The sequence below is a fragment of the Hemitrygon akajei genome, chromosome 8 (genome assembly GCF_048418815.1).
Source record: "Hemitrygon akajei chromosome 8, sHemAka1.3, whole genome shotgun sequence".
Lineage (NCBI taxonomy): Eukaryota > Metazoa > Chordata > Chondrichthyes > Myliobatiformes > Dasyatidae > Hemitrygon > Hemitrygon akajei.
The window spans coordinates 152,892,194-152,909,505 of record NC_133131.1 but is presented as its reverse complement, the minus strand read 5'-3'; the positions used below and the strand labels follow the sequence as shown (position 1 = coordinate 152,909,505).

Here is a 17,312-nt window from a genome sequence, read left to right as displayed (position 1 = left end):
TGAAAATAATCACGATCGCGATTGAAAATAAGGGGAAATAATAAAGCGATCAGAAAGAGGGGAAACGCCATCGGTCATTGGAAAAGTGTTAGGCTACAGTCGGTCAACGATCGGAACAATTTTAATGGAGCATGTGAAAGGCCCTGCCCCGATGAAAGCTACAATTATTAATAAGCAACGCAGTGGTTTAATTATTGGGTTTTGGGGATTTGGGTTTTTGATCCTCCACATCAACCTGGCACGGTGGAGAGCGCACTCCATAGCGATCTGTCACTAGATCGAACTCGGGAACTTCCCAAGCCCGGCGCTGAAACATAGTTCTTAAGTGTTTTATATGCATAGAAAGGTAAAATATATACAATATACGAATGCAAACATTTGACTAACTGATGCTAAATAATACCGGATGTACCTGTTCCGACTTACTCAGTAAGAGAACTTCAGATTTTTTTCAATCCCGATCCACGATAACCCACGTACATCCTCCTATATACTTTAAATCATCTCTAGATTACTTATAACAGCTAATACAATGTAAATGCTATGTAAAATAGTTGTTATACTGCATTGTTTAGGGAATAACGACAAGAAAATGGTCTGTACATGCTCGAACAGCAAGTGCTGGAAGAGCACTTCCGGGTTTTCGCGATTTGTGGTTGGTTGAATTCGCGGATGCGGAATTCGCGGATAAGCAGGGCCGACTGTAATAGCTCTTCCTCACTGACACAGCTCAGGGATATGTACATATCCCACTGCTCTACTCTCTCTAAATCCTTGAGTGTGTGGCTAGGCACACCTCAAATGCTATCTATAAATTTGCTGTTGATACAACCATTGTTGGCAGAATTTCTGATGGTGGTGAGAGGGCATACAGGAGTGAGATAGATCAGCTAGTTGAGGGGTGTCATAGCAACAACCTTGTACTCAATGTCAGTAAGACCAAAGAATTGATTGTGGACTTCAGAACAGGTAAGATAAGGGATCGTACATCGTCCTCATAGAGGGATCAGAAGTGGAAAGAGAGAGCAATTTTAAGTTCCTGAGTGTCAATATCTCTGAGGATCTAACCTGGACTGAACATATCGATGCAGCTACAAAGAAGGCACAACAGCAGCTATATTTTATTAGGAGTTTGAGAAGATTTGGTACATCTCCAAAAACATTTGAAAATGTCTACAGATGTACCGTGGAGAGCATTCTAACCGGCTGCATCACTGTCTGATATGGTGGGTGGGGGGGGGGGGGGGGTAGTCGGTGGGTGTGCTACTGGACAGGATTGAAAAAAGCTGCAGAAAGTTGTAAACTTGGTCAGCTCCATCTTGGGTACTAGCCTCCATAGTAACCAGGACATCTTCAAGGAGCGATGCCTCAAAAAGACGGCATCCATCATTAAGGGCACCCATCACACAGGTCCTGCCTTGTTCTCATTGCGACCATCAGGAAGGAGGTACAGAAGCCTAAAGGCACACAGTCAATGAATCAGGAACAGCTTCTTCCCCTCTGCCATCAGATTTTCCGAATGGATATTGAACACATGAACACTACCTCATGACTATTTTATCTCTATTTTTGACCTATTTATTTAACTATTTTATTACACACACACACACACACACACACACACACACACACACACACACACACACACAGACACACACACACACACACACACACACACACACACACACACACACACACACACACACACACACACACACACACACCCTCCCCCCCGTAATTCACAGATTTAAAAAAAATTATGTATTGCTTTGTACATAATACATACCACAAAGTTAACAAATTTCACAACATATGCCAGTGATACTAAACCTGACTTTGATTCTGATAAGCCAGATAACTTGGGCTACTGAGCATTTCATCAAGATAGGGAACTTACTGGAGAAAATACTAAGGGATAGAACATATGTTCATTTGGAAAAGTAGGGGCTAATCGGGAATACTCAGCATATGGGAGGTCGGATTTGGAAATCCTGTTCCAACTATTTCTCTGAGATTTTTCGAGCAAGTAACTAAGAAGGTTGATGAAAGCAAGGTGGTAAACATTTTCATTGATATTAATAAGAAATTCTACTTGGTACAACATGTAGGTCTGCCCTGATGGTTAAGCAAAAGGGGTCCAAGCCAAACTGCCTAATTGGATCCAAAATTAGTTTGGTGATTGGAGACAGAAGTTGAGATGATTTTTCGAACTTTTGTCTATTACAACCCTCCCCATTCTTGTTTCCCTCTCTCACCTTATCTCCTTAACTGCCCATCACCTCCCTCCAGTGCTCCTCCCCCTTTTTCTTTTCCCCCATGGCCTTCTGTCCTCTCCTACTATATTCCCCCTTCTCCAGCCATGTATCTCTTTCACCAATCAACTTCTCACCTCTTTACTTCACCCCTCCCCTGTCAATTTCACCTATCACCTTGTGTTTCTCCCTCCCCCTCTCCCACCTTTTAAATCTACTCCACATCTTTATTTCTCCAGTCCTGCTGAACGGTTTTGGCCTGAAACTTTTTCCCATAGATGCTGCTTGGCCTGCTGAGTTCCTCCAGCATTTTGTGTGTGTTGCTTTGGATTTCCAGCATCTGCAAAGCTTCTCTGCTTTGTGGTATTTCTTTCACTTTATAAAATTCATTTCTGGGAATTAAAAAATTTTCTTGCTGAATGCACCACTCAGAAAAATTCTCTGCGATTTCGCTCTGAAGGCCTGGCATGGATTGAGACTTTTTGATCAAAGGACTGATTTTCTTTCAACAGATGATGAAGTCGGTCTGGATATCTAGACTAAATAAAATTATGTGCTCTAGATGTTGGAAGTTAAAGCAGCTCACGGCCATTTCTGAAATAAAACACATTGCCATCAAAAGAGCTGTTCTAAAGTTAATGACCAGATGATTAAGACGCATAAAATAATTTTTGCTACCTCAAGACGCTAAACTCTCCATATTTCCTTCAACTGGATGATAAGAACATAAGAAATAAAAGCAGGAGTAGGCCATCTGGCCCATTGAGTCTGCTCCACCATTCAACAAGATCATGGCTGATCTGGCCATGGATTCATCTCCACCTACTTGCCTTTTCCCCATAACCCTAATTCCCCTACTATGCAAAAATTTATCCAACCTTGTCATACTGAGGTAGCCTCCACTGCTTCATTGGGCAGAGAATTCCACAAATTCACCATTCCTTGGGAAAAGCAGTTCCTCCTCATCTCCATCCTAAACCTACCTCCCTAACTCTTGAGGCTCTGTCCCCTACTTCTAGTCTCACCTACCAGTGGAAACAACATTTCTGCCTCTGTCTTATCTATCCCTTTTCATAATTTTATATGTTTCTATAAAACCTCCTCTCAACCTTCTGAATTCCAGCCAGTACAGTTCCAAATGACTCAATCTCTCCTCAAAGTCAAACCTCCTCATCTCTGGAATCAACCTGCTGAACCTCCTCTGCACTGCCTACAAAGCCAGAATATCCTTCCTCATTAAGGAGACCAGAACTGCATGCAGTACTCCAGATATGGCCTCACCAGTACCCTATAGAGCTATTGCATAATTTCCTTGCTCTTAAGTTCAATCCTTCTAGCAATGAAGGCCAACATTCCATTTGTCTTCTTGATAGCCTGCTGCACCTGCAAACCAACCTTTTGTGATTCATGTACAAGCACTCCCAAGTCCCTCTGCAAAACAGCATACTGTAATTTTTTACCATTTAAATAATAATCTGCACTCTCATTTTTCCTTCCAAAGTGGATGACCTCACATTTACTGACATTGCACTCCATCTGCCAGACTCTTGCCCACCCACTTGAGCTACCTATATCTCTCTGCAGACTCTCCATATCCTCTGCACAATTTGCTTTTCCATTCAATTTAGTATCATCAGCAAACTTCAGATCAGATATATCAGTCTAATATTGGAGTAAAAGAAATTACAGGGGTACGAGAGAGGAACCGGTCAGAGCTCATTGGAAGGGGACTCTAGCAGGGATGACGGCAGGACAGCAATGGCTGGAATTTCTGGGGCCAATTCGGAAGGTGCAGGATAAATCCATTCCATAAATGAAGTACTCTAAAGGAAAGATGAGGTAACCGTGGGTGCCAAGTTAAGTCAAAAGCAGCACAAAAGCAAAAGAGAGGGCAAAAATTAGTGGAAAGTTAGAGGGTCGGGAAGCTTTCAAAAACCAGCAGAAGGCAACTAAAAAAAAAGGAGAGGAAACATAAGCTATGAAGCTAAGTATATCAAAGAGGATATGAAAAGTCTTTTCAGATGTGTAAAGATATAAAAAAGGGGAAAGAGTAGATATTGGACCACTGGAAAATGATACTGGGACAAACAAGTGGTGGATGAACTTTGTAAGTATTTTTCATCAATCTTCATTATGGTATTCCGGAAATTCTAGAGTGTTGGGGGCAGAAGTGAGTATAACTACTATTATCAAGGAGAAGTTGCTTGGGAAGCTGAAAGATCTGACGATAGTTAAGTCCACCAGACGGACTACACCATCGGGTTCTGAAAGAGCTAGTTGAAGAGATTGTGAAGGCATTGGCAATGATTTTTCATGAGCCACAAGATTCTGGAATGGTGCCAGAGGAAAAGAAAAATTACAAATGTATCTCCACTCTTTAAGAAGGGAAGGAGGCAGAAGAAAGGAAGTTACAGGCCAGTTAGCCTGAATGCAGTGGTTGAGAAGATGTTATAATCCATTATTGAGGAAGTAGGGGGTTTCAGGGAACTAGGAGGTACACGATAACAAAATCAGCATGTTTCCATCGGGGGAAATCTTGCTTGACAAATCTGTTGGAATTCTGCTTAGCAAAAGAAGAACCCATGGAATTCCTGGAAAGATACTAGCATAGATAGAAGATTGGTTGACTAGCAGGAGGCAAAGAGCAGGAATAAAGAGGGTCTATTCTGACAGAAACTAGTGATGTTCCACAGGGGTTGATATTGGGATTGCTTCTTTTCATGTTATATGTCAATGATTTGAATGACGGAATTGATGACTTTGTGGCCAGGTTTGCGGATGATATGAAGTTAGGAGGAGGGGAAGGTAGTTTTGAGGAAGAAGGGAGAACGCAGAATGACTTAGACAGATTGAGAGAATGGGCAAGGAATTGGCAGATGGAATATATAGTAGAGAAGTGTATGGTCATGCACTTTGGTAGAAGGAATAAAGGTGTAGACTATTTTCTAAATAAGAAGAAAATTCAAAAATTAGAGGTGCCATGGGACTTGGAAGTCTTTGTGCAGAATTCCCTGAAGATTAACTTGCAGGTTGAGTCAGTGGTAAGGAAGACAAATAAAATGTTAGCATTCATTTCCAGTGTACTAGAAGGAAAGAGCAAGGATGTGATGCTGAGGCTTTATAATGCATTGGTCAGACTGCACTTGGAGTATTGTGAGTTGTTTTGGGCCCCTTATCTAAGAAAGAATGTACTGGCATTGGAGAGGGTCCAGAGGAAGTTCACGATAATTTTTCCAGGAATTACAGCATTGTGCAAAAATCTTAAGAACCTTGGGGGGGGGGGGGGGTGGTGGTGTGTGTGTGTGTGTGTGTGTGTGTGTGTGTGTGTGTGTGTGTGTGTGTGTGTGTGTGTGTGTGTGTGTGTGTGTGTGTGTGTGTGTGTGTGTGTGTGTGTGTGTGTGTGTCTCTAAGACTTTAGCACAATACTGTATATTGAAGTCCCACTGTAGGCAGTGAACAGTAATAGTTTCCTGTAGGATCTAACTTTATTTACACCTCTAGTTGCTAACAGGGCTTGGTGGAAATTGGCATACTAGAGAAAATTTGTTCTAATCCTTACTTTTATTATTTTATTTCTTCCTTTCCAGTTCATAGCATAAATTCACATTCATAGCTATAAATTTCTTGTTTGGCAGCAGGTTCAACATTCACCTTTTGAAATATGGGACATAGTAACCTTGGCTATTTTCAGAGTCCAGCAGTAGCTGTTACAGCATTACTGCATATTGTCTCCCAATGAAATGACCTTTCTCTCCCATTAGGATAATGATTGAATCAATTAAGTGCTCACACCCACTCCTACTCCCTATTCGTTGAAAGAAGTGGCCAATCACTTTTATCCCAATGTATATTTCTTTGGATAATTTATAGATGCATAGAACACAGAGAACATTACAGCACAGTATAGCCCCTTCGGTGTGCTGGCCTGTTAACCTACTCTAAAATAAATCTAACCTTTCCATCCTGCGTAACCCGCCATTTTCCTGTCATTCATGTGGCTATCCAATAGTTTCTTAAATGCCCCTAATGTATCTACCTCTAGAACCGCTGAACATTAGGTCGAGGTGTTTCACTTGATTATTAAAACCATGTGTTAACTGATCAAAACAGTACACATGAAACATCTGTGTTGCAAGGAGGGGTTCCACAACAAAGAGGAAATGAATTTGTTGAGTATAAGGAAGCTTTCTTATAAGGTAAGGCCACTTGACACATCAAACTCAAGAAAGGTACTTCTGTTGAAGATGTCCATCCCCATTCACTCACCCCACTTCCTCACACCTCCCCCCATTGACCGTGAAAGCAATTATTGTGAGTCTGAATAAACGTTTCTCACCTACAGAAGCAAAGGATTGCTGATCCAATCGTGAGAGCAACCAAGGAGAAACTGTGTCCCAGAGTGTAAATAATCTTCACCGATACGAAAAAATCAATCTTTTGAAACAAAAGAATTCAGAGATAAATTGAAAAATAATAGCCAAATGTAAAGGAACAATGTCATCACTAGTCATATAAGTATATAAAAACATTAGAGGACTAGATAAGATAGATAGTCAGAGCCTAAAACTTGAAGGCATATATTTAAGGTGACAGGGAGGAGGTTTTAAATGTGATCTGCAGGGGTAATTTTTCACATTGTTTTGCTTTTCAGGCAATTGATTTATGTTAAGCACGTTACGCTTTTGTTTTAATGAGAAGTTGCAGATCTGTATTTGGTCACTTCCAGGAAGTCAGTAGAAAAGCACATTGGCTGGCAGTAGACCAGAGGTTTATGTTAGGAGTAAAAGACGTTACTATCTAAAGCCATCAGAAGCATTGCTTGTAAGTTGATGTTATATTGTTTAGTTAATTTAAATGTATCAAGAAGATTTTGCTGAATTAGTATGTTGTTTTTGAGTTTATTAGACACTAACCTAGATGCAAATGGTTTACACATAACAATTACATGCAGGAAACTTAGCTAAGTTCTTACTTATCTGTGTATATTTACTTGTGCACATGGAACAATGTGGTAATTGCACTGTATTTTGCTTGTTTACATTTTCAGTCCCGATGCCATTGAGTCTGCAATAAAACCAAGGAGACATGCTGCTGTACCCTGACTCTCACGTCAGTTTTGAATGGAATTGGCTGACTGTCTAGTTGATGTTACAACACTTCAGGGAGGCCAATGCATACACAGCTACTGGTATTTGCTATAAAATGTCAGGTGGAAGCAAATTGCTTTAAAAAGCACTTTGACAGGTACTTAAATGAACAAGGCATAGAGGGGTTTGAAACTAATGCAGGCAAATGGGATGACTGCAGGTAGTTATGAATAACAACACTTCTATCCTATATAACTCACCAGTTGGTACCTGTATTAGAACAAAACTCAGAATGGTTTCAGGCTCTGAACTTACTGTGACTGCAAAATGATCTATTCTGGTTGGCAAACCATCCATTGGTCTGATACAGGTTTGGTTTATTGGTAAACAATAGTGAGAGGAGAGCTGATAGAAATTTCCGAGATTTTGAAGAGATTAAAGGGTAAGTATAAAAGACTGTTCCACATGCACTTTTGTTTTCCTAGGTTACTTGACCAGGACTTCCCATTCCAATAATCTCTATCACCGAGAAGGATAAGGGCTTCAGGGACATGGGACACTTACATTGGCAGGTTCCCCTTCAAGTCACACTCCATCCTGAATTGGGAAAAGTACTAGAATTAAGTAACACTGAAACTCAATCCCGAAACTCTCTCCTCAATAGCATTGTGGGAACACCTTCATAAGAAGGAATGTAGTGCAGCAGGGGATGAGTAATAAATGGTGGCCTTACCAATGGTACCCGCATTCTAGAAGATGAATCAATATATAAAAAATTTCATATGATTCAAGGGCCAAGATCTAAAGTGAAAGGCAAGGATTTTATGGGGAATGCAGGAAAAACCTTTTGAGCAAAGGGCAGTTACCATGAGGAATTCATAGCCTTTAAGGGCGGTGAGGGGACCAAAGGGAACTGGTCAAGCATTTGAGAGAGAATAACTTGCAGATCTGCCTCGAATTATGGGTCACATAATTAAATAGATTGCCTGAAAAGGAGCAGCACAGACCCAAATAACCATTATGCCACTATGAAGTACTGTTCACAGTATTAAATGGTAAACCAATGTGCTTCTTTGGTGTTCCTTTGAACCCAGTGCCTCACATTATCTCCAGCATCATCACAAACAGATTTGTAATTCCAGTACTTCATCTGTGTATTACATAAACTCAAAAAAACAGCTGTTATAGATAAACACAAGAAAGATTGCAGATGCTGGAAATCAAAACAACACCCACAAGATGCCGGGAGAATACAGCAAGACAGGCAGCATCCGTGTAAATGAGCAAACAGCCAATGATTCTGTTACAGATATTGTTTATTAAGCTGATCTTGTGGGAGATGCGGCAGAGGTACGGTGAGTCACAACAGTTTCCCAGTGTGAATATCAAGTGATACTTGCTTAGATAAAACACTGACCTGATCTGGTCAGATCAGCCATGATGTTAATGAGTGATGAAGAAGACTCCGCTGGCCAGATAACCCAAACATACACTTTTTATCCTCTTACGTTTGAATTTCAGTGTTGCCTTTTTAAAATTGATGCACAGGTTAATCAAAAAAAAAGCTGGACATCTTTAAAGTACAGTAATTAGAGGCAACAAAGAGCAGTCTGACTCAGTCACCAATACCAAATCCTGCTACCTGTAGGCCATCTTAAGGTTGACAAAGAAAGTTGGGCCAAAGGGCTTAATTCCTTGGTGAAAAACTCTATGAATCCTGAACAAAAACACTAATAAATTCTTCAGAAACTATTTCCCCTTCATGAAGCCATGCTGATCTTGTTCGATAAGATTGTGAATTTCCATAGTTGTTGACATTATTTCCTTAATAATTTCTAACTATAGATGTTACTTTGGTGACCAGAATTATCTTCTTCTTCTGATCTTCTAGCACTTCTCAGGTATCTGAGGATTTTCTGCTAGATTATAACTAATATCTGATCTGTTCTGGGACTCTTGCTCTTTGTGATTTTTATAAATGACCTGGATGAGGAAGTGGAGGGATGGGTTAGTAAATTTGCTGATGACACAAAAGTTGGGGGTGTTGTGGATAGTGTGGAGGGCTTTTAGAGGTTACAACGGGATATTGATAGGATGAAAAACTGGGCTGAGAAGTGGCAGATGGAGTTCAACCCAGATAAGTGTGAGGTGGTTCATTTTGGTAGGTCAAATATGATGGCAGAATATAGCATTAATGGCAAGACTCTTGGCAGTGTGGAGAGATCAGAGGGATCTTGGGGTCCAAGTCCATAGGACACTGAAAGCTGCTATGAAGGTTGACTCTGTGGTTAAGAAGGCATATGGTGCATTGGCCTTCATCAGTCGTGGGATTGAGTTTAAGAGCAGAGAGGTAATGTTGCAGCTATATATGACCCTGGTCAGACCCCACTTGGAGCACTGTGCTCAATTTGTGCCTCACTACAGGAAGGATGTGGAAACCATAGAAAGGGTGCAGAGGAGATTTACAAGGATGTTGCCTGGATTGGAGAGCATGCCTTATGAGAATAGGTTGAGTGAACTCGGCCTTTTCTCCTTGGAGCAATGGAGTGCGAGAGGTGACCTGATAGAGGTACAAGATAATGAGAGGCATTGATCATGTGGATAGTCAGAGGCTTTTCCCCAGGACTGAAATGGCTAGCACAAGAGGGCATAGTTTTAAGGTGCTTGGAAGTAGGTACAGAGGAGATGTCAGGGGTAAGTTTTTTATATGCAGAGAGTGGTGAGTGCATGGAATGGGCTGCCAGTGGCGGTGGTGGAGATGGAAACGGTAGGGTCTTTTAATAGACTCCAGGATGGCAACATGGAGCTTAGAAAAATAGAGGGCTATGGGTAAAGCCTAGGTAGTTCTAAGGTAGGGATATGTTCGGCACAGCTTTGTGGGCTGAAGGGCCTGTATTGTACTGTATGTTTTCTATGTTTTCTATATACAGTATCAACTTTCACGTATCCACTTCTTTTAGAGTCCTAGGCTGTAAACTATTGAGGCCAGCCTGGGAACTTATAAACCTTGAACCTCATCAGTTTGCGTGTTACTGTTACTTTTGTGATTGTGATGGTAATAATATTTAGTTATATGCTGATATTCTCCATTAATTCTATGCTTGTAATATCACCTCCCACTATTTACACTTCATACAGATCAGATTGAACTAATGAGAATTCATCACCTTCTCTTGGATGATTCTACCATGAGAATTTACTTGGTCTGCACCTTTTCACAGACATTTTCTTCCCTACTGCTCTCTGCAAATTAAAACACATTTTTTCCTCATTATTCCTGAATAGATGAAAGATCATTGATATTTGTTCACTTTTTTCTCTGATGTTGCCTGACCTGCCAAGTATCTCTAGCATTTTCTGTTTTTATTTTAGAATTAAATACCCTGTCAATATTCACAGGGTAAGATAATGGGGTAAATAACTACAGCACCTCAATCTTTCTCCTCTGCTCTTTTTGATATCAAGATAAACAATGAATCACTTAACAGCATAGATAGAATTTACATTGAAACTTGCTCATCAGTAGACCATACAAAGAAGTAAAGTCTGCGATGAATTGACATTGTGCTAAATATGCCAGCACCAACTTGCAAAGCATAATATAATCGTAAGTAAGAGGTACTAAAGATGATTTTTTCTTAGATCATCATAGTTGGGATCTTGTAGATTTCAAAAAGATTATCCCTCATTCTTCTCAATTCCAAAAGAACATTGATCTAACTTTGAAAGCCAATCTTTCCAGGAATTATCTAATGAGCTTATTCTGGACTACCTCGAATGCAATTATCCCCTTTCTTAAAAAGGGGGAGCAAACTCTACACAGTGGTCTAAGTGCAAGCTCACTAACGCCTTGCATAACTATAATATTATTTTCCCACTTCTAAACTCCAGCCACCCCTTATATTTTACAGTACACGTGCTTGGCTCAAGGGAACAGCTGGAATCTTCCGTCTTATTAAGAAACCATTCTTTTGATTTTATTTATTGGGATTGTTAAAGGTGGCCTCAGTGATTCAGTTCACACTTAATGAGTGGAAAGGGGGAACCAAAGAATAGTTTGATTTTTGTACATACAGCTTGTGACAATATTTTATTTCTTTGCATGGACATGTCACTTGACATAGGTTCATACAATTTAATAAGCTAACATCTTGCGGAGCAGACTCGATGGGCCAAATGGCCTATTTCTGCTCCTGTAACTTATGGTCTCATTGATAAGGAAAGCTTCATAACACTACAGAAGATACCAACAATTCCATCCAGCCTGGCCTTCAAAGCTGTGATACGTGACAGCACAGACACTTGCCACTCCAGACTAGTCTTGGAGGGGCAAAAGAATGAATGAATTCGGGTCAACTAAGGTAATTAAATCCAGGAAGTCTATTTTTTAAGATGATCAGATCTAATCCGGGGATCATGTGGATACTGACACACTACAGCAAAATAACTGCATTTTGAGTGACATGAGAATGTTTCAGTCAGAAAGCTTTCTAGTACACTCAGGAAGATACTCAAAGAATCAATGCTCAGTGTAGGAGTTCCCAACTGAGGAAAAATGGAGTTGCTTAACTCTCACTTAGTACTGTCCTTAAGTTTTGTTTAATGTGGAGACACCCTGCCATCCAGTAGAAGCTTCTTGTCCATGCAGATACCAGTCTGTCAGGACAAATCATTTCCATTGGATGGATTGGCTGTTCAATTAGTTTGTAATAAAATATTATCAACATCTAATGAATTAACTCAATTCTCAGAAATGTCTTGAAGTGATACACTTGACAGCAACTTTAAAGACTTATTCAAACCCATTCTTGTTCTTTTTGGAAATGCTTTGTTATTATCTTAAGCAAACCAGGCAGTAAGGAGAAATCTGTGAGCCAAGCTATAGCCAGTCCACTCTCTGGCTGTTGTGCTCTGGTCAGGTATAGTACTGCCAACACTCTCTGAACCAAATATCATTTCTTCAGTGTGCAGTTGCATCCCTAGATTTTTCTAGGTGTGTGGTTCAGAAAAGCTTTGTTGAAATTTATCATGTTCCAACATATCAGAAGTCAGTTTTGGTGACATTTTGCAGCCCTGTTTCTCTTTCCACAGTCTGGGTGTTTCCAACATGTTCTGCCTTTAATTCTGACTTCCAGCATCTACAGTTTTCTTTGATTGTCAGCAATCATGGTGGCTCGCAAATGTAATGCTTCAACTAAACAAATGTCAGCATGTGTAAATAATTGAACATAAATAGTATAGTAAAAAATTTGTTTGTGTAGTTTAATTTAAGCTTTGTTAATAAGGCATAATTAACTGGACAACATAAATATAATGGTTCATTCTACACTATGGGGCTGCATTGGCACTATTCAATGATACTACTAGTACAACACTAGCGTCAGTTATGTTAAATTCCTTGTTATCGTAGCAGAAGATAGGTCCTGGGACCAGTACAGAAGTGCCATCACTAAGAAGGCAAGACTTTCTTAGAGGTTTACACAGATTTGACATGTCATCTAAAACTTTAACAAACTTCTATAGAGTATCCTGACTGCTTGTGTCACATCCTGGTATAGAAACAACAATTCCCAGGAATGGAAAAACCTACAAAAAATGGTTGGCACAGCTAGGTCCATCACGGGAAAAGTCCTCCCCACCACCGGGAACATCTACAAGGAGTGCTGCCACAACAAAGTAGCACCCATCATCAAGAACCCCCACCATCCAGGCCATGCTCCCTTCTCCCTGCCACCACTGTGAAGGAAGTACAGGAGCCTTAGTTCCCACACCACCAGGTTCAGGAATAGTCATCACCCTTCAACCATCAGGCTCTTGAACCAGCGTGAATAACTTCACTTACCTCATCTCTGAACTGGCGACACAACCCATGGACTCGCTCTCAAGGACACTACAACTCCTATTCTCAGTATATTTATTTATTTGTTTGTTTGTTTATTATTAGTACATATTTTTGAATTTTTATTTTTCTTCAGCTAGTAAAATCTGAGGTACCGTCAGAGACGGCTCTCTTTATTCCCACTTTTTGTCTCCTGCCAATCAGCCAACCCTTCATCTATGCTAGTATCTTTCCTGATATTTTTAAGCAGCCTCATGTCCGTCACCTTGTCAAAGGCATTCTGAAAATCCAAGTACACATCATCCACTGATTCTCCTTTGTTTATCCTGCCTGCTATTTCTTCAAAGAATCCCAATAGATTTGGCAGCAAGATTTTCCCTTGAGGAAACCATGCTGATTTTGGCCTAGTTTATCATGTGCCTTCAGGTACCCCTGAACCACATCCTTAACATTCGACTGCAACGTCTTCCCAACCACTGAGGTCAGGCTAACTGGCCTATAATTTCCTTTCATCTTCCTTCCTCCTTTCTTGAAGAGTGGAGCGACATTTACAATTGTTTAGACCTCCAGAATTATGCCAGTATCTATTGTTTCTTGAAAGATCATTACTAATTCCTCCAATCACTTCAGCTACCTCTTTCAGAACCTGGGTCTAGTCCATCTGGATCAAATGACTTATCTACCTTAAGACCTTTCAGTTTCCCGAACACCTTCTCCCTAGTAATAGAAACCGCACTCTCTTCTGTTCCCTGTCGCTCTCCACCTTCCAGCATACTGTTAATGCCTTCCACAATGAAGACTGAAACAAAATCCTTATTTAGTTCATCTGCTATTTCCATAATGAAGATGGCAGAGTTTGTCATTGAAACGTCGGTTATAATTGATACCTGTACCCGGCTGGAAGCCCGAGAAGAGTCTTTTCATCATCTTCACTGGAAAGCACTAGATCCTTTTTTCTGTTTCCTTGTCCCCCATTATCACTTCTCCAGGGTCATGTTCCAGCAGTCCAATATCTACCCTTGCCTCTCTTTTATTCTTTATATAACTGAAAAATCTTTTGGTATCGTCTTTGATATTATTGATTAGCTTATCTTAATATTTCATCTTTTCCCCCTTTATGGCTTTTCACTTGCCTTTTGTTGGTGTTTAAAAGTTTCCCAATCCTCTAACTTCCCATTAAGTTTTGCTCTATTACATGCCCTTTTGTTTTTATGTTGGCTTTGACTTCCCTTGTCGGGTACAGTTACATCATCCTGCCTTTAGAATACTACTTTTTCGGGATGTGGCTACTCTACACCATCCGAGTTTCTCCCATGAACTCCAGCCATTGCTGCTCTACCATCATCCCTGCTAACATTCCCTTCCAATCAACTTTGGCCAGCTCCTCTCTGATGCCTCTGTAATTCCTCTTACTCCACAGCAATACTGTTACATCTGACTTTGCCTGTTCCCTCTCAAACTGCAGGGTGAATTCTACCATCTTATGATCACTGTCTCCTTAGGGTTCCTTTACTTTAAGCTCCCCAGTTGAATCCATTTCATTACACAACAGAACCATCAATCCCCTGGTGGCCTCAACCACAAACTGCTCCTAAAAACTATCTTGCAGGCATTCTACAAATTCCGTCTCTTGGGATTCAACATCAACCTGATTCTCCCGATCTACCTGCACATTGAAATCCCCATGACTATTGTAATATTGCTTTTTTGACCTGAATTTTCCATCTTCATTGTAATTTGTACCCCACATCCCGGCTACTATCAGAAGCCTGTATGGAACTCTCATCAAGGTCTTTTTACCCCTTGCAGTTTCTTAACTCTACCCACAAGGATTCTACACCTTCCGATCCTATATTACCTTTTTTTTAAGGATTTGATTTCATTATTTACCAACAGAGCTACGCCAACCCCTCTGCCTACCTGCCTGTCCATTCAATACAATCTGTATCCTTGGACATTAAGCTTCCAGCTATGATCTTCCTTCAGCCATAGCTCAGTGATCCCATAAAATCATACACGGCAATCCGTAATTGTGCTACAAATTCATCTGCCTTATTCTGCATACTGTGTGCAATGAAATGTAACACCTTCAGTCCTGTATTCATCACTTCTTTACCTTTCAGCTCATCCCTTTGACTGTAATTTTGCCCTATCATTTGCCTGTCTTTCCTCACAGTCTCACTACACACTGTCTCTGCTTGTAAACCAGCAGCTCTATCACTCTGGTTCCCATCCCCCACCAAGTCAGTTTAAACCCTCCCCTGCAGCTCTAGCAAACCTGTCTACAAAGATACTGTTCTTTAGATCCAGCAGTGATGAAGTCCATATATCTCCAAGTTATAATGATAATACTGTTTTTATTTTCTTTCATAAACCTACACATTACTTGTTATATAAATGTTTTTACAGATAGATTATCTTGTTGGTAAAAGCATTAAAGTCACAAACCATTTTGACTTGTTTGGGCATTTTCTAACATTATTCAACAATATTGTGGTTTAGAACACACACGCAGGGCATTCTATCTTCTTTCACTTCTGATACCACTTACATTTGTCTTGGCATTTGGCATCCACATTCCTGATGAAAATGGAAACAAATGCCAAGATTCTATATCTTTTGATAAATTATCATTCATGGCAAATTTTGTAAATGCTGCATAAAGTGGCAATTTCCTTTTCCTGGGCTCCAGTCCAACAAATTGCAAAGCTCTTATCCAACATCTAAGCCGGAGGATTTTCTAACTGTTGTTTCTATCCATCACTAATGGCACATTTTGGATTGATGCTGGCAATATACGCATTCATAAACTTCTGTTCATTGCTTTACCAAAGGCTTTTAGTCTGAATATTTTGATACACCTTAAATTGAGGGTCAATGCAGTCGTGACGTTTGTTGCCCATTCTGTGCCATTGCCTTTGTCACCCTTCGCGTGTTCTGTGTCAAGAAATAAATTTCTGTTCATATTCTGTGACAATCTGCTGTCTTCACAACGTAAGCTTTCAAAGACTGCTGCATGTGAAATTTAGAACGCACACCAGTCTACTGCAAGTGATGGAAATCTAATATAAAAGTGATGTAGCTTCTGTGAAGTGAGGTACAATATTAATATTTCTGGTTAATGTTTTATTAGATGCCAGATTACCATCTGCAACATTAACTCTGACTCCCTCTCCTTAAACCTGTGGGGTGTTTTCAGTACTTTTGTGTGGCTTTGAAATAAAATGACTTAGAGTAGCTGCTCTGAGTAATTACTTCCTCCATGTTTTGTGTCACTTTGTGCTGCGCAGACTGTTACTGCGCTTTGCTGTGGTTAGAGCCCTGAGATTCAGGGAGGTACAGCTCCCATACCAGGCAGTGATGCAGCCAGTCAGGGTGCTCTCAACTGTGCCGCTGCAGAAAGTTGTTAGGATTACATGAGCACTCGGAAGAAACAACACTCAAATACGCACTGATGATGTCACCTCGACTGGTGGCATCATGTTTACGACCCACTCCCCAGGCTCGGCGAACAACCCTACCAAGATGATCTCTATTTGGAACTGCCAATATTATTAGATGGTCCATGAAGTTATAGGGTTGAGGATTGCATTTACTGGAATTTTTTTACCGCAGGGTCTTAGCTCATTAGAAGCATTTAAAGTAAAGATGGATGTATTTTTAAAAGGTTGGGGGGGGGGAATTGAAGACCATGGTGGTCAGACAAAGAGGAGGAGTTGAGGTTTAGAGTGAAGCAGATCAGCCATGGTGATACTGAGTGGTGGGACAGGCTGGAGGGGCCAGGTGCTTTATTTCTCTCTGTTCTTGTGCATTGTCTGAGTTAATGCATCACAGGGAGCCAATGGTTCAAGGAGGCAGTTCACCACCACTTCATTTACAATCAGTAGAGACAAAAGTGCTGGCTTTTCCAGCAACGCTTACATTTCAGAAACTGAATAAACAAAACCGAAAATAATTTACAGGGCTTTATGCAGAGTGTGGAAAAGAGAATATATGGTCTACTTCAGGGAGCTGGGATAGACTCGATGGATTTTATGTCTTAATAAATTTATATTGAATGTTTATATCCAAGCCAGTATTTATTTCACAAACGTCATGAGCTTGCTGCTAGGCCACATTGGGATCTTGTTCTCA

At 40.5% G+C, this 17,312-nt stretch overlaps 1 protein-coding gene across 3 annotated transcripts in view; it reads right to left on the bottom strand.

Moving 5' to 3' along the window:
- LOC140732348 (vasoactive intestinal polypeptide receptor 2-like) overlaps positions 1–17,312 on the bottom strand; it is a 152,019-nt gene that overhangs the window by 53,554 nt on the left and 81,153 nt on the right. For all 3 annotated transcript variants that reach the window (XM_073054860.1, XM_073054862.1, XM_073054859.1), the window contains one exon: positions 6,589–6,686. In XM_073054860.1, the coding sequence (XP_072910961.1) occupies positions 6,589–6,686 (98 nt within the window). The remainder of the gene's footprint in view (positions 1–6,588; positions 6,687–17,312) is intronic.